At 41.9% G+C, this 19,940-nt stretch overlaps 2 protein-coding genes across 4 annotated transcripts; both read left to right on the top strand.

Annotated features, from left to right (window-relative positions):
* The first annotated feature begins 515 nt into the window (after positions 1 to 515).
* Positions 516 to 7,500, top strand: LOC104361416 (glutathione S-transferase). Of its 2 annotated transcripts, none has more exons than XM_009967545.3 (7): positions 516 to 699; positions 1,764 to 1,877; positions 2,820 to 2,871; positions 4,628 to 4,760; positions 5,619 to 5,760; positions 6,642 to 6,773; positions 7,103 to 7,500. In XM_009967545.3, exons 2-7 carry the CDS (start codon positions 1,791 to 1,793, stop codon positions 7,220 to 7,222), a joined length of 666 nt encoding a protein of 221 aa, XP_009965847.2. In that variant the 5' UTR covers positions 516 to 699; positions 1,764 to 1,790; the 3' UTR covers positions 7,223 to 7,500. The 2 variants fall into 2 exon arrangements, with proteins under 2 accessions (XP_009965847.2, XP_032865866.1); XM_033009975.2 differs by lacking the exon at positions 516 to 699 and adding an exon at positions 701 to 752.
* A 2,497-nt stretch (positions 7,501 to 9,997) lies between these two features.
* On the top strand, positions 9,998 to 18,695 carry LOC104356313 (glutathione S-transferase). 2 transcript variants are annotated; one of them, XM_042802887.1, is made up of 8 exons: positions 10,052 to 10,123; positions 10,561 to 10,712; positions 12,482 to 12,588; positions 13,665 to 13,716; positions 13,961 to 14,093; positions 15,192 to 15,333; positions 17,054 to 17,185; positions 18,066 to 18,695. In XM_042802887.1, exons 3-8 carry the CDS (start codon positions 12,502 to 12,504, stop codon positions 18,186 to 18,188), a joined length of 669 nt encoding a protein of 222 aa, XP_042658821.1. In that variant the 5' UTR covers positions 10,052 to 10,123; positions 10,561 to 10,712; positions 12,482 to 12,501; the 3' UTR covers positions 18,189 to 18,695. The 2 variants fall into 2 exon arrangements, with proteins under 2 accessions (XP_042658820.1, XP_042658821.1); XM_042802886.1 differs by lacking the exon at positions 10,561 to 10,712 and having other exon boundaries at positions 9,998 to 10,123.
* The last annotated feature ends 1,245 nt before the right edge of the window (positions 18,696 to 19,940 follow it).

Genomic DNA, 19,940 nt, shown 5'->3' on the forward strand with positions numbered 1-19,940 from the left:
GCTGTATTGACTCTTCGAAGTCAACAGAGTTATCAGAAGAAAACAGTCAGGAGTACAGAGGGCAGTTTGTCTTCTGATGCTGCTCTTCATTCACTGTCTCCTACACTTGCCTTTGACGTGCATTTTCACCAGATCAGATTGAGGGAAACATTTTTGACAGAAACAGAAATAACCCTTATGTCCTGAATGAAATTCAGCAGGAAAAATGTCCTGAAAGATTATCCCCCATCACTAAGGAAGGGAAGGAAGCTTATGAAGGGTTCAAGCTGAATTAGTTGATGTGACTTACGTAAAGTGGCAATCTGTTAAAAGTAGAAAATCAAAAATATTAAAATAAAATTTTGATTGCTATCATAGCATTTTTTTAAATCATGGGATCTTTTCAGCTGTTCTGATTATTTTTAACTAGCAGGTTGCCAAACAATGAAAATAGGAAGCATACAATTTTATGATGACACAGATGTTCCCAATGATCATGACGTCTTGTGAATCTTACATTTGTACATAGTCAGCATTAGTCAGGAATTTACTTTCTGTAGGTGAGAAGTGATTAAACAGACCTAATTGTCTTTATTGGTTTAAGAAATAGGAGTTGCCCATTGGCAGAGAACTGTTTGCAATTCTCTTTGTAGGAGGGGCTACAGACCTACATAATCTCAAGGCAAAACTGAGAGCTGACTGAGTTGTACTGTGTACAAGGTAAGCTTTTTGGATTTTGGATATTCATAGGAAATTAGCGTACTTGAAACTAAGTAAATGGGTTTTATGTATTATATACTTGTATGTGCTTTCTTTACTAACATGGTTATGTGCATCAAATATTAAATTATTAATCAACTGCTTTATAGGTTTACAGATTTAAGAAAAAGAAATTTGGCTCTCAGAAGTGCTTAGTCCTTCCTCTCACGCCCTTCTTCCTATTGTAGAGAAGATGATATGTTATTTACAAGGGGAATATGGGGGTTTTTTAGCCATTTTCTTTTTGCTGCTGTTAATGCTTTAGCTTTATTGTTGACACAGTGTTAATAACTGTGAAGCTAGTATAAACTAGGTACTGTCTACATGTTTTCTGCTGATGTGCACACACTGGTTCTGAACAGTGTGGATGACTGTCTAGAAACTGTTGCTTTAAATTCCAGCAGAGTCAGAATTGGGCCAAGCAGGTATTGCATTTCAGCTCTGCCTGGGGTAAAGGGAAATCTAATGTTACCAGAGACAAAATTAAATCCCATGTTTTCAGGTGCTTGCCTAAAGAAATGAGAGGAGCGGGGAGTGTTGTAAATGAGATTGAATGTTTTCACTTTTTGTGACTTTGTAATGGAGTGTAACGGCTGCTGGAGAAAGCACAGCAGTTGCTCGGTTTATACCGTATATCTGATTAAACAGTAAACTGTATCCTGAGATAACGCCAAAATAAGCAGAGCAGAGTATCTATCTGCACACGCTTTTTGGTCAGAGCAGAACACTTTGGAATGCAAATGGGTTTTAATTTGCTTGTTCTCAGACATGGGCCAGTTGCTCTCAGTGCTGAGTTCTGCTTAACTAACATGCACATATGAAGGTATTATCTGACATCTTAAGGTAAAATGATACAATGCAGCCTTTCAATACAGTCTTTTACCTCCTTTAATAATTTTATGGGTCTTGGACCATAAATCATCAGTTTCAAACAAGACAAATTTGAACAATGCTCGAGGACCAATTAGAGACTCAACACCAGCATTCACAATCTTTATTTTGCAAAACTTACTTCTTTATTCCAGATAGTAGCAAATCAGACACGTGGAAACATGTCTGGGAAGCCCAAGCTGCACTACTTCAATGGACGAGGCCGAATGGAATCAATACGGTGGCTACTAGCAGCTGCCGGGGTTGAGGTTTGCCTTTGTTTTTTATATTAAGAGCATGTGACAAATACGTATTTTTACTGTTCCTCATAAAAAAAAAGTGACTGATCAGCAGTTTCAAGCTCTTCACTTCGTGCATTGCTGACCAAGCCAACCATGATCACTAGTTTACCCTAAGCAGGGGGGCAAGTTCCTGTTTCGCTTCCAAGCAACATGTGCCAAGCCTACTGGTAGCACCACAAATGCCTCTGCCCTAGCTAGTGAAAGAAAAAATTTAAAACCACAGCAGCAGAATCTGGCTTCTTATATTCTGATCACGGGGGTCGAGTACTTTCAATTCTGAAGGCCTTCAGTTAAATCCCAATGTCCAAAATATTACTAGGCCTGCTACACTAACCCCTGAAGGTACTGTGTATTATAAAACACAAATTGGTTTTAACTCTAACAGGTTTTGATACTAAACTGGAGAGGGAATGTGGGGACCTGTGTGTTTCAAGAGCTGTGAGTTTTTGTCATGGTGATGGGCAATGTGCCAGAAGGCTGCATGTGGCACACGATCTCTTCTCTTTGTCCCTCCTTTTGCCAGCATGTGGCAAAGAAGCTATGCCGCAGTTCTGCTGCTCCAGTGTGAATTTACCTATCCTCCTCTCTCCCTGCACCATCTCTTGCCAGCACTGACAACAGAAGTGGCATGGTCATCATTTGCTCAGCAGACAGGGTTTTCAGCCTTTCAGTCACCTCAGCTTTAGCCAAAATCTTACCTGCACAAAAATATGAATCACATGTGAAATGGAAAAGGAGACGATGAGACAGAGGCAAAATAAATTTTTAAATATATCACTTCCAAACCTGATTTAATTTTTTAAAAACAAAACTCCCCAAAACACAGCTCTTTGTGCTCTCATTGTCTCATGCAAAGAAGAAGCTAAAACATGCACTGACAACACAACTTTTCTTCTGTACTTCCTGCAGTTTGAAGAATGTTTTCTGGAAACAAAGGATGATCTGACAAAGTTACAGAAGGGTAAGTTTCCTTCATTTTTAAATAAGATAGATAACAACAATTATAATTGTTTGTCTTAGAACACCTAAGAAGTCTTATGTCTCGTTAAAAGAAAATCTAGACTGGATTGTACATGTGGTATCACAGATACACACTGTAGTATGTTAGATGTTATCATCCACCCAGTTGCTTCAGTCTTCACTAAAGCACAGAAGGGCTGAGGTCAGAAGGGACCTCTCGAGATCATCTGCTCCAGCTCCCTTCTTCAAGCAAGGCCACCCAGAGCCGGTTGCCCAGGACAATGACCAATTGTGTTTTGAGTATGTCCAAAGATGGAGACCCCACAGCCTCTCTGGGAAATCTGTGCCAGTGTTCAGTCACTCTCACAGTAAAAAAGCCTTTCCTTAAGTTCAAATGATTGACGCTCCTTTGTTTCAGTTTGTGCCCATTGCCTCCTGTTCTACAACAATCCAGGTTTTTGTCATCAGATAATCTTGAAATTCATTAACATTTTAGGTTGCCTGCAAAGTTGTTGTTTTATAATCTGTATGAAACCAGAGTTCCAGATTTCTGAGTTTAACCTGTACCTCTGATACATTCCTGTTTCCCAAGGCAACTAGTCACTTTGCTGTTATTACCTTCCATCTTCATGAACATGATATTCATGTTTCCTCCAAACCACATTATGTGTGCTCTTCCAGTTCACTTAGCTTTTCAAAGAAGTCTGAGCTAGGGTTGGCATTTGCAGTCCTGCTCTCCTTTAGGAACAATGACTTGAACACCCTGCCACCTGCTGGCTTTCAAAAAGTATTTTGAGACATAAGCATAAATGAAAATGTACCCTTAATAGCAGACAGTTTATTTGCATGATTGCCTTCCAGTGGATGCAAAGATGGACATAGCTGATCAGTTATCTGAGTCAAGAAATACGACTCCATAAAGCAAATACTCTAACTCACTTCTCTGACCGGTTCCTGGAGGTATTTTTACTTCCTCGTTGCTAGAATTAGGTTTCTGCAGACTAGTAAGGGATTTACATGGCTACAGTCTCACAACAAATGATATTTGGCTCTTGCAGGTATCTCATGAAACCCTTCCATTATTCCCGGCTTCACGCCCATACAGATGTATGTCATTGTATGAAGTCAATATAGTAGTCACAAAGTTATATTATACATTTATATTCCCATATGTTGTCAAGCCCTTAAATAGTCCAGATTTCCATAACACTTACTAAACCATGACAGAAACTGTCTGGGTCAGATCCTTCAGTCTTTCTCATCATATTAACATCCATGAAAATCATATGAGTCAGGGCCATGCAGCACAGGACTTGTCTTTTTCAGCGTAAGACTGCTAAAAGTTCTGCATTTGGGTGCTTCCTCAGATCTGAAGAAACTTCAGAAAGCTGATTGCTATAATATTATTAACATGCCATTAAGAAATGGTTCTTGGTTTCATGGTGTTTTCCATACCTTGGTGTGAGAATGAGGAAGACTGGCACTGAAAGAGCTATCAAGCACTGGAACAGGCTGACAGGGGAAGTGGTTGAGTCGTGGTACCTGGAGATATTTAAAAGACTTGTGAATGTGACACTTAGGGTGGACTGGCAGTGTTAGGTTTATGGTCGGACTCTATGATCTTAAGGGTCTTTTCCAACCTAAACAATTCTATGATTCTAAGTACAAAATGCCACCTGTGGTTACTTTTCCAAACACCCACTAATGGTTCTCATTCAGAGACTGAATGTCTCCTTGCCTTGTCCCCTTTTCCCTAGATGGTTCCCTGCTGTTTCAGCAAGTGCCAATGGTGGAGATGGATGGAATGAAGATGGTGCAGAGCAGAGCCATTGGCAACTACATATCAATGAAGTACAACCTCTACGGGAAGGACTTGAAAGAGAGAGCCCTGTACTGCAACAGTACCACCCTTGTTTGTTAGACTGTAGTTCATACTGCCTCTATGTGTCACACAATATCCCAGCTCACAGATTCAGGGTGATACAGCAGCTTTTCATGTAGCATGTGTTGATGGTGACTGCAAGTAATGTCTACAACAGTAATAGCCAGCTAGATTAGATAGGCAACATGGTGCAAGGGAGCTTATGAAGATCAAAGGCCAATACAGTTATCAGAAGAAAGGAGTCAGGAGCGCAGAGGGCAGACTGTCTTACTGATGCTGCTTTTCATTTCCACTTGTAGTTGTCAGCAGCAGCCGTTTTCACCACATCAAATTCAGAAAAAATGTCTTTGATTGAAACAAAATTCTTCTCTCTCTAATAACCAGGAATTAAAATTAATAACTGGTTACTAAAGAATAGGGCTCTTAGGGCAGACGGTTTGACCTGAAGTATTTTTAAATACTTTGAGTTAGTTAGCACTTGGTAAACACATGTCAAGATTTTTGTTAGGAATTGTACAGACCCCCTGTTGAACTTACCATGTCTGACTGGATTTTTAACACAAGTTTGGGTGACATGCATGCCAATTTTGTATTCAGGTTCAAAAAAACTCAATACAAAGAAGTATCTCCCCTAGTGAAAAATGGTAGAGATGCACTCTTTTAGTTTTTGGTTAGGCACTTTGCGCCTGTCTTTCACCCACACTCCCTCAGCTCTCTGCCAAAGCCACTGCGCTGCGGGCGGAACTGCTCCAAGCTGGATAGAAAAGGAGGAGAGTTCCCAACGTCTCAGTGGGGTTATGCCAGTAGCTATCATGCTATTCAGACCTACTGTGTTCAACTTGACAAAGTGGATCTATTCCTTTCAGAATTGATATGTATGTGGAAGCAATAATAGATCTGAACGAGTTACTCATGACCCATATTTTCCAACCAGCGGATAAAAAGGAACAACATTTTGCTACTATTGTGGACAAGGCCACAAACAGATACTTCCCGGTCTATGAGAAGGTACGTGGCAAAGATGTAGCAGCTTAATTATTATTGTTTCCCTGAGATTCCATTCTAGATCTACACAAAAAAATTTTGTTAAGGAAAACAGAGAAGAAAAATTATCACCTAAATATAAATGCTATGGTTTTGGTGTGGCTGGGATAAGAATGGAAACAGGACACTACAGAGGGGACAGAAGGCACTACAAATCTGGAAGAGATTGCAAAGCTGCAAAAACCCAGAACACACTGAGCTCCCCAAATGTCCATGTTCCAGTCTGTATGTTGTTTCAGACAAAAGACACTATAGCATCAGCTTTTACATAAAGCATCCTCCTGAACTGCAGAACCCAGCCTACCATATATGCTATGTAAAAACATTAAAGCTCCTTCTGTAACAAAAGGGAGGGTGGATTAGCTGAGTGTCAAGACCATGAGGCACAGGTGACACATGGAGAGCTCCCAATGCAATATTCCCAAAATTGAAGAGGAAACAGGTGAGAAGTAAGGGAGCTGCCCATAATTTGAAAGAGTCCAAGATACTCTTACTATGCCCTGGGCTGAACTTGAGCCTCTAGTAAATTTTGTAAGTGCATTTGCAGTGATGGTTGTATCCCATAAATCTCAGCCTTCAACACAACAGTGCTGATTACATGAGCTACAGAAGTGAAGGCAAGAGGGGTAAAACTGAGCTGCCAGAAAGAATGCAGAAGAGAAAGGACTGATAAATTATGCCTGGGATGACAGTGTGGTCAGATCATTCATTTGTACTGCAGATGTTCTTGCTGCACTTCCTTCTTTCAAGGAGAACTCCATGAAGTGTATGACCTTGCTTTGGAAATACCATACTAAGTCACACAGAGAAAAAAATCATCTCTGCTTCTGGTTCTCTGTTTTCAGGTTTTGAAAGACCATGGACAAGACTTCCTTGTTGGCAATCGGCTTAGCAGGGCAGATGTGCAACTACTTGAAACCATTTTAATGGCGGAAGAGTGCAAGCCTGATATACTTGCCAAATTTCCTCTCTTGCAGGTAATTGAATGGACAGTTTTAATGGACAAGGAATCAAAGCAGGACCACTGATTTAAAGTGGCTGAGAAATATGGGAAAGTGGGAGGATAAGGAAAGAAGTGAAAGACAAAATCAAAATCAAATATCCTAAGTACTTTTAGCAGGCCTCAAATACTGATGGTTATTGCCACCTTTGGTCACTCTAGCCACAAAAGCATGATAGGACGAAGCATCTAGATTCTTTGGCAAGATCAACCCATAGTTGTTACTTTTAGAGCGTGGATAATATTTAAATGTCTGACAGTTACCTTGGTTCTTAAACCCAGTGTTGTTTTGGTTTTGTTTTGTAGAGTTTTAAAGCAAGAATAAGCAATGTCCCTACAATAAAGAAATTCTTGCAGCCTGGCAGCCAGAGGAAGCCACCACTACAAGAAAAAGATGTACCAAAAGTGATGAAAATTTTTCACTGAGCAGCAACCTAAACCCACAGAAACTCTACTTCATTGTCTTTGTGTTTGCTGATAGTGGAAAAGTAAAATTAGTGAAAATAGTGAAAATGTTTTTGATCTCGCTTTCCTTAGCTACAGGACTGGTTTTAACCTACTGCAAACACTTCCAAGGTAAATCTACATGAGCATACCAACAAATGAAATAGTTCACTGAATTAGTGGGTACACTGCAGAACACAGGATGTCTCAAATTACTTAAGAGAATACCTGAAATAAAGTCTTACTGTTGACACTCAAAACCAGTTTGGTCAATGACTTCTTGCTGCTACTTACATACCTAAGGGCTCTCTGGTTCTGTCCTTCTGGCATTCCCAAGATCTTCTCGAACGTGAAGAGAGCTTAGCCCAAACACCAGGTAACGTATCTGTTCTGGGAAATGCGAGTTTTGATGGGGATGACAGGTTTGGATTCAGCTTTCCTCTGAACTTACCTAGGGCTATGCTGGGATCAGAGGTCCTACTGCACCTCTGTTTTGTCACTATACATTTAAACTCTTGTTCTGTAACTTCAGCAATAGTTCCTTTAACAAAAAGTCGACTGTAGCAGCTAAAAGCACTTTGCAGGCTTGACTGAGAAACAAATGCTTGTCACCAACTGTGAAGTTAAAAAGACTGTTTGAGAAAGGAGTCATCAGATTGGTGTCAGGTGCTACTGAGACCTTGAAATGTAGGACTTAGGTCACTTTATATTAAACTCAGTTAAACATAAATTGTATATTACAAACATCAAGCTCTACTACAGAGAAGCCAGCAAGACAGTTGAACACATAAACATGTATATTATTTAAACACTAAATCAACCAAGTACGTAAATGCAAGAGCCAGTGCCCTAAAACCAACCAATGCTCTACTACTGGCAGTTTTAAGCTGGTCAAACTCAGGGCGCTAAAACTGGTAACACCAATAGTTTCTTTATAAGGAATACCATGTGGCTGTAACCAGTTTTTAGCATCAAGAAAGGAAAAAAACCAAACCAAACCAAACCAAAACACAGTGTTTTTCTGCAGCAGAGCATGTAGATTTGGCTTTTCCCTCATCTGTGCTTCAAAGGCTTAGGGACGTACTTTTGATACCTGTGAACTAAGATTATTAGAAAATAGATATTTGTGGAATAGAATTATTAAGTTCAATTTAAACTGGTTTAACCATTTAACCACTGTTCTGCAGAACAAATACTAATCTTTTGAGGAATAGTTAGAATAGCTGTAGGATAAGGAAGTCATAAATAATCGAGAAGGTTTGGCCTTGTAGTAGCAGGTGCAAAGAAACATAAAAATAAGGAAGCTGCAAACTAGCAAGAAAACCAGATGTCCTGGGTTTGACTGAGTGGTGTTTTTTTGGTAGCAGGGCAGGGGAGGGGGCTACAAGAGTGGCCCCCTGTGAGAAGCTTCTCGAAGCTCCCCCAGCTCCAAGTTGGCCCCAGCTCCAAGTTGGCCCCACCTCTGCACAAAAACTGAGCCAATCAGCTGCACCTGTGATAACGTATTTAAGAAGGGACCTGGTGAGGAGTAGTCGGACTTGTGAGGAGGAGTTGCTGCAGCTGCGTGAACACCAAGGTCAGTGGAGGAATGGAGGAAGAAAGGAGGGGGGAGGTGTGCCGGAGCAGAGACCCCCCTGTGTCCTGTGGTGAGACGGCAGGGCGGCCCCCCCTGCCACCCATGAAGATCTACGGTGGAGCAGACACTGATTTATGGCCTGTATTTCACCTGGATGATCAAGCTGTCTGTTCCCAAAGAAGGCTGGTGTCTTGTGGGAAAAGGTAGCCCCGCTGTTATAGTTTAGTGCTGAGAGGATTGCAGCATGCAGGAGAAAGTTGGTGACCCACGGTGGAACAGGTAGGGAAACGCTGCAACCCGTGGGAGGGACTCATGTCAGAGAAAGTTTGTGGAGTTCCAGAAGCTCCCCCCACTGAAGATGGAAGAAGCATCAGCACTGACTGCACCCCCCATTCCCTGCCCCTGCGCCACTGGGGGAGGAGGTAGAGATATCGGGAGCAGAGCTGAGCCCGGGAAGAAGGGAGGGGTGAGGGTAAGGTGTTCTCAAGATGTGGCAATGCTTCTCACTGTGCTACTCTGTTATGTGTTGTTAGTGTCTGTAATAAATGTATATTCATTTTTTAATTCCCCTAACGAGTCTGCTTTTTGCTCATGACCATAATGGGTGATCTGCCTCTCCCGGTCCTATCTCAAATCCTAAACCTGGCTCATTTGTCCCTTCTCATCGCTGAAAGAGAAGGGAGGAGCGAGCGGCTGCATGGTGTTTGGCTGCCGACCAGGCTCAAACCACGACACCAGACCAGGCCAGCCTTGAAGGACAAGATATACATGACCACAGGACTGAGTTTGCGCAGAAGTAAGGGTCAACTGGACTGGCAGACCCAGTGAAGACTACGAGCCTTCATCTAAAGAACCCTGACAACCACCTGAAGACTCCATGTGCAAGAGGCATTCACGTATGCTAATGAGTTCCCGGAAAAGTCATGCATATGATAAAAATATGATAAAAATGTAATGAAAATGTATGATTAAGGTAGTATAAATGCTTGTTGATTTTTGTCTTCAGACACACGCGGGAGGAGGAGCTATCCCCTGTGCGTCCGGCGCTGTAACAAAGAGCGCCTGCTTTCCAAAACCCCCAAATTGAGTCTCGCCGCTTCCCGGTAACAGTTTGCCGGCGGGAAGCCGGGCCCCGCCGTCCCGGAGCTGCCGCCGCCGCCGCCGCCGGGCCTGTGGGCGGGCAGTGGGCAGGCCGCCGCGGCCGCTGAGGGGAGGAGCGGCCGCCCCTGGGGGGCCGGGCGGTGAGGGCAGCCCGGGCGAGGCCGGCTGGGCAGGGGGATCTGTCGGCGGTGCGGAGCGTGTGGAGGGTACTGGCGGCGGCGGGGGGGCTGGGGGGGCTGCAGGGGTCGGCGGCCCCGCGGGGGTGCGGTGCGGGCGGGTGTGGAGGGCCGGGCCGGGCCGGGCCGGGCCGGGCTGGCTGCCCACCCACCCGCGCCAGCGGAAGGAGCCCACCTGCGGGGCTGGGGGTGGGCGGCCGGGGCCCCGCCGGGAGGGCGGAGGGGGAGGCGGGCGGCAGAGCGGCTTGTCCATCGGGAACGCGCTGGAGTGTCCCGCGGCGCTGCTCGGGGGTGTCTGTCTGTCCCCGGGTTACTCCTGCCGGCGGGTGGGTGTGCGCTGAGGGAGTTTGTGTCTGGCTCCCGGGAGGATCAGCGGGGAACCTGGGGAGGAGTTGCTGTTTGGAGTTAAAGTTTTAAAGTGTCTCGGCGTTAATTTATCGTTCACCTCGTTCAAACGCACCTCCTAGCTTGGGTGGTGGAAGGAACGCTTTTTGAATCCAGGCTTGGCCTGAATCCCGGTAGAAGCCACAAGCTGTTGAGCAATTACAGTCTGAAGGCGGGCCGGTGCGGCCTGGGGCCTGTGCTGTAAGGTCATTCTGCTTGAGCAGCCCCGCGCGAGGTGTGTTCGAGGAACAAAGTGTCGCAGAGAACTACTTTGGGTCCACATCCAATTAGGAAGGAAATTTAAAATCTTGCAACAGATTATGAGCTTGCTGTTAAATACAATTACTTGTTTCTCACTGGAAGGCCGGTGCCTGAATTGTTCTGGATAAACCAGTGTGATTTTTTTTTTTTATCTTTTTAATATAGTGATCACAATGGTAGTTGTCACTCTCACAACTGGCTGGCTGAGGTCCAAGGAAAGTCCCACGCACAAGAACATGGGGAATCTAGCTAGGCATTCAGCAGCTCTAGACTAGATGCCAGTTCTAAACCGTCAAGATATAATCAGGTCTTTTTTTTTTTTATCAAGCACATATTTACACATCAGGAGAACTTCGTTGCAGGAGACTGAGGTGTTTGGGGATATAGGCACTGCCAGCGCTAGGTGGAAGCTAAGCAGCAATTTTGAAGACCCGTGTTTTGGACTGGGGCACCAGGTTTCTCCTGTGAGTCCAGCCCCTAGTAGAGCAATGGCTGTTTGCCACAGGGCCTATAGAGGATACCACACAACACAAAAGACTTCAGTGGAGAAGGCCAGGCGTGTGGTCTCGCCTCTCACTGTTGTACTGTTTGTTTGTGCCTCTTCATTTACGCTTTTGGAATTATGGCCAAAGTTTCCACTTTGTGGCTCAATTACATACTGCGAAGTCTATACAAGAATAAATAAGCCTGCCTGTAAAGAGATAAAACCTTGGCTTAATGATGAAACACACTGTTAGTCTGTGACTGTCTTATTAAACTTGCTTCATTCTTCTGTGACCCATTAGTGATAAGAGTACAGTGTTCGCTTTGTTTCCAGCACCAGGCAAGCTCACATCAGCTGCCAAGTCCATGCTATGGCATGTGACTGCACTTGTTAGTAAAATTTGAAAGGATTAAGTGTTTCATCCCAGTGCCATCATCTGGTGGGCTGACTTCAGCCGCCTGCTGCTGGGGGCATTGACCAGCCCTTATATGCCCAACAGAGGTCATGGTCTCGTTGATTTGGTTTTGATTTCAAAGTTAAGTTTTTAGAGCCAATATGTTATAAATCCCTGTTATAGTTTAACAGTTGTTGATAAAATTGAAATGGGTCTTGAAGTCAGTCCGCATTCTCTATAATGGATATATTATGATTTGGCTAATGGTCAGAACAGAACTAGCTAAATATGGAAGTCAGCAGGCCTGGTGAAGTATTTGCTGGAATATATATTGCTGTTACAAGCTCATATTTGTAAAGTCACAACAACATGGGGCTCTGAAATGTCATAGTAACAGAGGTGGAGATAACGCTGGTGTCTCTGGGTTGGTGTTCTTGAGAAGCAACTCATTTGACAGTACATTTTAAAGTCTGGTAAGACATGGATGCTGTCACAACACCCAGCACCTACTGAAGAGATTGCATCGTTACTAGCTTAAAAATGTATGTATTCAAGAATACCCTACAGTTGTTTTGGTTGCAAAGCTCATGAGCTCTAATATTTTTAAAGATACATATATGATTTAGTAGATGCTTATTACATTCTGTCATGATTCTTTTTTGAATTACTGCATATTCTCCTGGTAGTGTGTACTTTTTTTTCACTAATCCACAGGAAACATGGTAGCATCAAGCCCAAGTATCTAGGTCTTGATTGCCCTTCTACTTTCACATTCAGCCAACTGCATTTAGTAATTTGGAGTGGGACATTTTAAATGATAATTTAAAACATGCTTCCTGTAAGATCATCATCTTGAATTTATCAGGAAACAAGAACTCTGAAATCATGGCAGGGAAACCCAAGCTGCATTATACCAACGGAAGAGGGAAGATGGAGTCAATCCGATGGCTGTTAGCAGCAGCCGGGGTTGAGGTTTGTATTTTTTAAATTTTTTTATAAGATGATCAGATTAATCTGTGATTAAAATAAGTATTCTTTGGAAAGGTTTCCCAATTACATCTATGCTTAGAGATATGCACATCATATGTTGTGATACAGAGTACTTAGATTGAGCGATGCACTCTTTCATGTTGTATTTATTGAATGTATTCCTTGAGCAACAGTTGCCCAGTAAAAGGATTTTAGCATACAAAGAGAATTGTTAAGTGCCATTTTTAAAATGTACTTTAAGCTGAGGAGATCTTAAATTGTTACTACAGACCCAAACTGTATCTCTGGCTTTTTCTGAATGGTCATTACTTCTCTGTGTCTAATGATTGTTCTCCACTGAAAGGCCACATGCACCACATGAAAAACTTCAGAACATTATCTCCAAACAAAGTGCTTTTCATTCTTTGGGTCAGGACCTGAGTAGGATAACTCAAGCAAAGCTGTCCTGAAGGCAGTGGGGGAGCTATCTAGATTCACATCAGGTGAAAACCATCATAAGGCATCTTAATTTCTACATGCAATTTTTGATTGAATATGGTACTTTGAAACTGTTTCCTCAGAACCTATTTATACTGCATTGGAAATAAAAGGCTTTTTAAGTGCTGCTCACTTGTGAATGTTGCTGACAGAGAAGATGCAGAGCATGAGTGCTGAGGAAAAAAAGGCCTTGCCCTCATTCAAATGTCTTTCTCATTAAAAAAAAAAAAAAAAGCCAGCAGGGGGAAAGAGGAATATAAATCCTGTGTAACAAAAGCATACCTTACTAAAAATTTCTCTGTTTCACATGGCATCATCTGGTTTTAAGTGTATGACTTGGTGTCTGGTAATTGTTTGTGCAGGCAAGCAGACTGGTCCTTGTGATGAATGAAGCTGGTTTTGAAGTGTAAAGCATAGTACTACGGGGTTGTGGACACTATAGTCCTGGGTTGTTTGCTGGAGCAGTGATGAAGAATGAGTGGGGAGTCAACACAATCATGAGAATTATGGGCAATAGTATGGAGAGGTCCCTCATTGCCTTTGGAGTGACATGGTGTTGTTTTTCTATCTTTGTTTTTCAGTTTGAGGAAGAATTCATAGAAACGAAGGAAGACCTAGAAAAATTACGCAATGGTAAGTCTGTAAACTGTACCCTAAACATGAATTCACAACAATGTAACAAAGGGACAACAGGTGAGATTTTTGTAAGACCTCCAATATGATGTGACCTGTAAAGAGAAGATTTGAGAGACCTGCTTGCTTGCAAATGCTTTTATGCCTCAGAACTGGAAATGTCTTGATGTGTCACCAGGTCTCTTTCTCAGATTCAGTGTAGTACTGCAGCAGTCTGAGTAGTTTGCTTCTTTTTCTTCCCTAGATGGAGTCCTGATGTTCCAGCAAGTGCCCATGGTGGAGATGGATGGGATGAAGATGGTGCAGACCAGAGCCATCCTCAGCTACATAGCAGCGAAGTACAACCTCTATGGGAAGGACCTGAAGGAGAGAGCCTGGTATGCTAACAGTGCACACTGTCCTTACTAATACTCTTCCATGATTTTTAATATTTATGAGAAGAATAGTGCAATGAAATATCTGTGTGTAAAGGTGCATATACATCTGCCAGTGCTTTGTCTCCTCAGAACCAGGGACTGGGTGATTGATAAATTATTGTTAATTGTCAACATAGTGAGAATGTTATGGCCTCCTTCAGACACCCTTGATTTCACAGAGACCAGAAATGCATTATGTTCCTGGGCAACTGCAGGACCTTAATACAATAATAAAGGCTAAGTATGCCTTTTTTTTTCCTCTTTAAACTGGAAAACAGAAGGAAAAGCTACAGCTGCCTAGAAAAAAAAAATGAAGTGTCTTTAAGTGTTCTAATTTCCTTTTTTGAAAATGTAAAGAAACTTTCACAACTGATTTTAAAAAAGATATGTTCAGTGGTTTAATGCTACTGAAAGTTAAACCAATATTTTCCTAATATGACTTTACTATGTAAGCTGTGGAATCCATTGTCATAAAGGGCTAATGCAAAAGCAAAAATCCTTGCTTACTTTTTCTTAAAAAAAAAAAGTCATGCAAAAGTTCAGTTAAGTCCTTAAATTATCTGACTGCCTCTTACTGTAAAGGGTTTATTCTGTGATAATGGAGAGGCAGCTTCAGAGATTGTGGGGAATGTTATGGACTGGCATGTATGAACTGGCAATTGGCAGCCATTTGTTGATGGGTTCCTTTCATGATTAGACCTTAAAACTATCTTTTTTTTTTTTTCTCTAGTGTGGTTTGCATATGTGGTCTTTTCTCCCACAGCATAGATTAATAGGTTATCAAGGGAAACCAGGGTGAACTCCACTTTTAAATACATTAGTGGCAGACTCTTGTTTGTACCTTGTTTGTTGGAGACACTGTGAGCCGGTTTATAAAGATCTGCACTTTGAAAAAGCTGGCCTGGATTCAAAGTGGAAGAACAAGAAAACAAACTGGTGCCTTATGTTACATTCACTAATAAGCATTTTACTCAGTGATCACTTCAGTATTGGGTTTCAAGAAAAGAACCAAAATGGAATGTTCAAATGATAAATGTGAAATAAAAATATTTGTTTCAGGATTGATATGTACGTGGAGGGAACAACAGACCTGATGGGAATGATCATGTATCTCCCTTTTCAACCAGCTGATACAAAAGAAAAGAATCTTGCCTTAATCATTGAACGAGCTACAACCAGGTACTTTCCTGTTTATGAAAAGGTAAGTGATAAATCACCAGTCGTCCACAAAGACAGTAAAGTGAGGTACAGGTTCCCCCGCACCGCACTCCCCTGGCCCCACACACCTACATTCCAGAAGGCAAGTGACACTGCAGCTCCAGAACTGTGTGATGGAGCCAGCATTCAGCGATGTGAAAAGGGGGCCATGAAATAATATTCAGCTGGTTTCAATACTGAGTATCTTTGTTGTCTTCTTTAAGACTCCTCAAAGAGCAGATCCTACGTTTTAAACCTGGCTTAGTGGCTGATAGCTCCTAGAATTTTACATAAATCCTCCATTTAAATACATGTGCCAGCCTTCAGAATTTATTGCCTGAAAGTTGAAATACTCTTGCTGTTCAAAGTTAAATATATTTGTGCTTTATAATTAAAGACCTAATTCTGTGATCTTTCTTAAACCCGTTGCTTAAATGTGTTACTCTTACTCTTTTTTGGAATTGCTATTTGGGCATCCTTACCTGTGTACATGAGGCTCTGCAAACAGGATGTATCTAGCTTAAAAGCATAAAGCAATTATTTACTGTCTAGCATGCAGTAAAGAGCCTCTAATGAGCTGCGAGGTAAAGCACTGGTATGCTTGTCACCCCCACAGAGCACATGAAGAGCCTTTCTTGGCTAGGCAGGAGTTGGTCAGGAGGGGATGGGCTGCTGCTACCTGGAACAGAGCCTGGATGTTACAGAGTTGCCATTTTCTACCAACTTGCTGTTTGTCCTGTTGTTTTGTTTTCCCCTTTAGGATATTTTAATTTTTTTTGGTGCTAACATTTTTCTGCTTGAATTGAGCCAGCTGTTACTCTCACTCTCCTACTTCTGTGTATTACTTTACCTTTTGTACCTTGTATTGTTGTACAACACAGACTTTCCCACAGAGCTTTTTCAGAGCGTAGCGGTCTCCTTGGAAGTCTGGGCTAAGGGTACAAAGCTGCATTGTTTCAGAGCTGAGCTGAGTTTCTAGCCTGAATTCTTGGTTCAGAGGCAGCTGAAGTCCATTCAAAAAATGCAGGACTTGATTCAATTTCATGTGCCTCTTCATCAGAGACTTAAATAGCACAAGCAAAACCCACAAAAGTACTGTGAAAAATTGCACATAAACAACATAATCCAGCACTCCCGTAATCAGTGCTCATATAGATCCACTGCCATACCAATGGAAGGCTGCGCAGAGAAGGCTTGATTGCACCCATTAAGCTTTCAAATATTTGAAGTCTGATAACATAAGTATATAAGAAAGGAAATGTAGACACCAGTATTCTCCGAACCTGTGCCTGGGTGGCATAAACCACTGTCATGATATGTCTTAGTGTGTATGGTCACTGGAGGAAAGTCTTTAAAATAATCCTTGGTCACTTATGGTAAAGACAGCTAACCTTTCCCATGATTTTTGGCCTAGTTAACTTTGTTAGAATGATTAATAATTTTCCTTCTGGAGCAGCTATTTAAGTTGTCTTTCTTGTGATACTGGACTTGCTACAGCTACCTGGTGCAGTAAGTTAGAGCGAGCGCTACGTCCACACACACACTGAAACATGAGTTCTGGTTTAACTTTTTGCCATGAGAGAATATCTATCACTTTCTAACTGGATAGGTTCTTGCATGGATTTGCTCTGCTGTGTGTTTTTGTAGAAATCTGTAATGAAATACCTAGATAAAACTGTTACAACTTATATGACTTTTTTTTTTTATTCATTCTTATTTTGTAGGCCTTAAAAGATCATGGACATGATTATCTTGTTGGCCAGAAATTAAGCTGGGCTGACGTCCATCTGCTGGAAGCCATTTTAATGGCAGAAGAATGTAAGCCTGACATACTGTCTGCATTCCCTCTGCTACAGGTGAGTAACCACCTGATCCCAGTATGGAAGGTAACATACAAATTTCACTGCTCAGTTTTAACAGCAAATTGACTTTTAAATCATTTGAACTATTGTAGTATGTCACTGACAGTTCCCTGGCCTACTTCTGTTGACTATAACCTGAACACAGGTGCCCTGCCTTGCCCCGAGAGCTGCTGCTGGCTCACCTTTCTCCAGCTCTGCTTTTTCCAGCTGTTCTCAGCTGGCAGAAATTCACTTACTAATGCTACCAGTTTGTAACTGCTACTTCTGTGTCTGCAAACACAACAATGAGCAGCAGGAGGTCATGAGCATCAGGAGGGGAAGCCTGCAGCCTGTTGTGTCTGCAGTTCCTGTCCTTTTTTTGCTAGCAAAATTATATTTTGAAGAAATCATATACAAGAGCTGTTAAGTTTCTTATGTCTTGTCTCCCATGGTGTTTTGCACTGAGGTATTTCTGTCCTTGCCTCTTTTTTTTTTTTTTCCCAAATACACCTGCAGGATTTGGATTCAGGCTGTGGTTGTTGCTTTTTTCTTTTTTCACTCCATCTTTACTAAATGAATCTTAACTCTTTAATATTAATTTCTCCAACCCCCATCTGGGAAACTAAGGTAAATTTTATAGCACCAGCATTGCAGATCAGAACATTCACACCTGGATCTTCCAAGAAGACTAGTATGTGATGGGTAGATTTTTGCCTCTTTTTTTTTTTTTCTTTAATGGAAAATGCTGAGTGCTGAGCTGGTTATAAGAAGCAGCTACCTTTCTCTGTTTAATAAGAATGTCTGAGAAGTAAAAAATCAAGTCACCTGATTTTTAAGCTATAAAAGATGGAATTATAATTTCCTTACTCTCTGATTTTACTGCTGCTTCCCATAGGCTTTTAAAGGAAGAATAAGCAACATTCCAACAATCAAAAAATTCCTGCAGCCTGGCAGCCAGAGGAAGCCACCAACAGATGAGAAGTTTGTTGCCGTTGTCAGAAAAATATTTAATATCTAGTCATATGACTGCTGAAGATAACACAACTGTAGTATATTACCAAAGCTGTAGCTTGTGAGTGTAAACTGCATAGATGTATTCTGTAGCTTGCATCATATAGCCAGTGACATAATTGTTGAAACAATACTTTTAAATTAGAGTAAAAAGCTAATTTGGACTTGTTGACTCCAGAAAGTGTTGTTTCATGGAGCAGTTACATGACATAAAGTATGCTGATACTTTGTGTTTTGTTTAATTATAGTGCATGGTTGGTAGGGTAAAATGTTGCAGCTGTAGCTTCCAGAGTACTCTAGAAAGTCCCCACCCCCATTACAAACTGCAAGAGAAGAGCCTCTTGGGAAAAATGGGGAAGTCACTTAAATTCAGTCCCAGAATCTTTTGATTTTGCTCTCTAGGTGTTCTCCTATATCGAAGTTCACTGTCCCCTGTCTGTATTTCACTGCTCTCTCTGTACTTTCAGAACTGTAGTTTAAAAAATAAATAAATAAAAATAATGAAAAAAAAAAACACACCTCATGATCCTTCTAAGTTTGTGGGCAAAACTAAGCAACTTGTTTAATCTCCACATGAATCTCTTAGAAGGGATTTTGTTCACTGAAAGATCAAAGAACTTGTGTTTAATTAGCCTGATGTGGTTTTCATCCACTGAAAGCACCTATTCCCTTGCTCTTCTTTTTGCTGCTTGGCTAGATGGTCAGTCAGGAAAATGCCGCTTTTTTTTTTTTTTTTTTTGTAAGTTTTTTACCTTCTCCAGTCGCTTCCCAAGTAGTTGTAAAGAGAACTGTACCAGCTGCTTACCTTTTCAGTAAAAGTTAGTTTTATCTCAACAGTGCTTAAAGCATTGATTACTACTTCAGATTCATTACTTTCATTTCATGGGGACCATCATTGTTCCCTTTAAAAACAGTGCCACTAACTCTTCTTCTTCCTTGCAGTTATTTGGTTTTCTCAGTAGGACTCAAACTGATTAGGCAGAGAAAACAGTCAACCAGTGTATATACAGAATTGCTGCTCAGCAGAATTAACTCCTTTTCTGACTTGTGCACAAGAAGAGCCACATAACGCATCTTGGAGGTACAAACCTGGAGCACCCCAGTCACCTTGGCATTGTCCCAATGAGGTCTTAAGAGTTTTACATTAACATTTCCCAGGCAGCTGGGAGCAGTAGTTGGCCGTGCCCACCGTAGTACTCAAGTGCCATTGCGCTACTCCTCTGTTCCCAACAAGTGCCGAACCACCACAGACTGCCACAAGACCTCATCACCTTTGCCTTTTGTGAGTCCTCAGTCCCACAGGGATATGTTGGACTTGCTGAGAAGGCTGCTCATCTGGGTGCTCAGGATGTTCAGCAAAAGCTTCTGTATTACAGTTGGACTCGGAGGCTAGGCCCAGCCCCCTGTCCCTATGGGGTACTTGAGAGAATGCACAGAAGGCTCAACTCTGGACATGCTCAGAAATAGAATACCTCATCACACTTCGAATCTGGAGTAGCAGCAACTGCAGCATGGCTTCTGCATTTTAGCACTAGGTTGCCTAAACTTTTCATTGGACATTAATCTTAGGCAAGATTCAACTTGTCTACAGTACAAATACCCAAATGGGCATTGCTCACCCAGGCCTGTTACGGTACGTAGCAGTTCGATTCCTCTGATGTGCTTTGAAGTTCTACTTCAGGATGAGATGAACCATATCTTATGTGTCCAGCTGTCATCCCAATCTAAAATCTGTAACATAGCAGCTCAATCACCTGTA

The sequence above is a fragment of the Tyto alba genome, unplaced genomic scaffold (genome assembly GCF_018691265.1).
Source record: "Tyto alba isolate M040663 unplaced genomic scaffold, T.alba_DEE_v4.0 Super-Scaffold_40, whole genome shotgun sequence".
NCBI lineage: Eukaryota > Metazoa > Chordata > Aves > Strigiformes > Tytonidae > Tyto > Tyto alba.

Coding starts and splice junctions, on each gene's coding strand:
- LOC104361416 (XM_009967545.3), top strand. CDS start 1,791: ATGTCTGGGAAGCCCAAGCTGCACTACTTCAATGGACGAGGCCGAATG. Junction 4,761..5,618: donor GACTTGAAAGAGAGAGCCCT/GTACTGCAACAG, acceptor TATTCCTTTCAG/AATTGATATGTATGTGGAAG. Junction 5,761..6,641: donor ACTTCCCGGTCTATGAGAAG/GTACGTGGCAAA, acceptor CTCTGTTTTCAG/GTTTTGAAAGACCATGGACA.
- LOC104356313 (XM_042802886.1), top strand. CDS start 12,502: ATGGCAGGGAAACCCAAGCTGCATTATACCAACGGAAGAGGGAAGATG. Junction 13,717..13,960: donor CCTAGAAAAATTACGCAATG/GTAAGTCTGTAA, acceptor TTTCTTCCCTAG/ATGGAGTCCTGATGTTCCAG. Junction 14,094..15,191: donor GACCTGAAGGAGAGAGCCTG/GTATGCTAACAG, acceptor TATTTGTTTCAG/GATTGATATGTACGTGGAGG.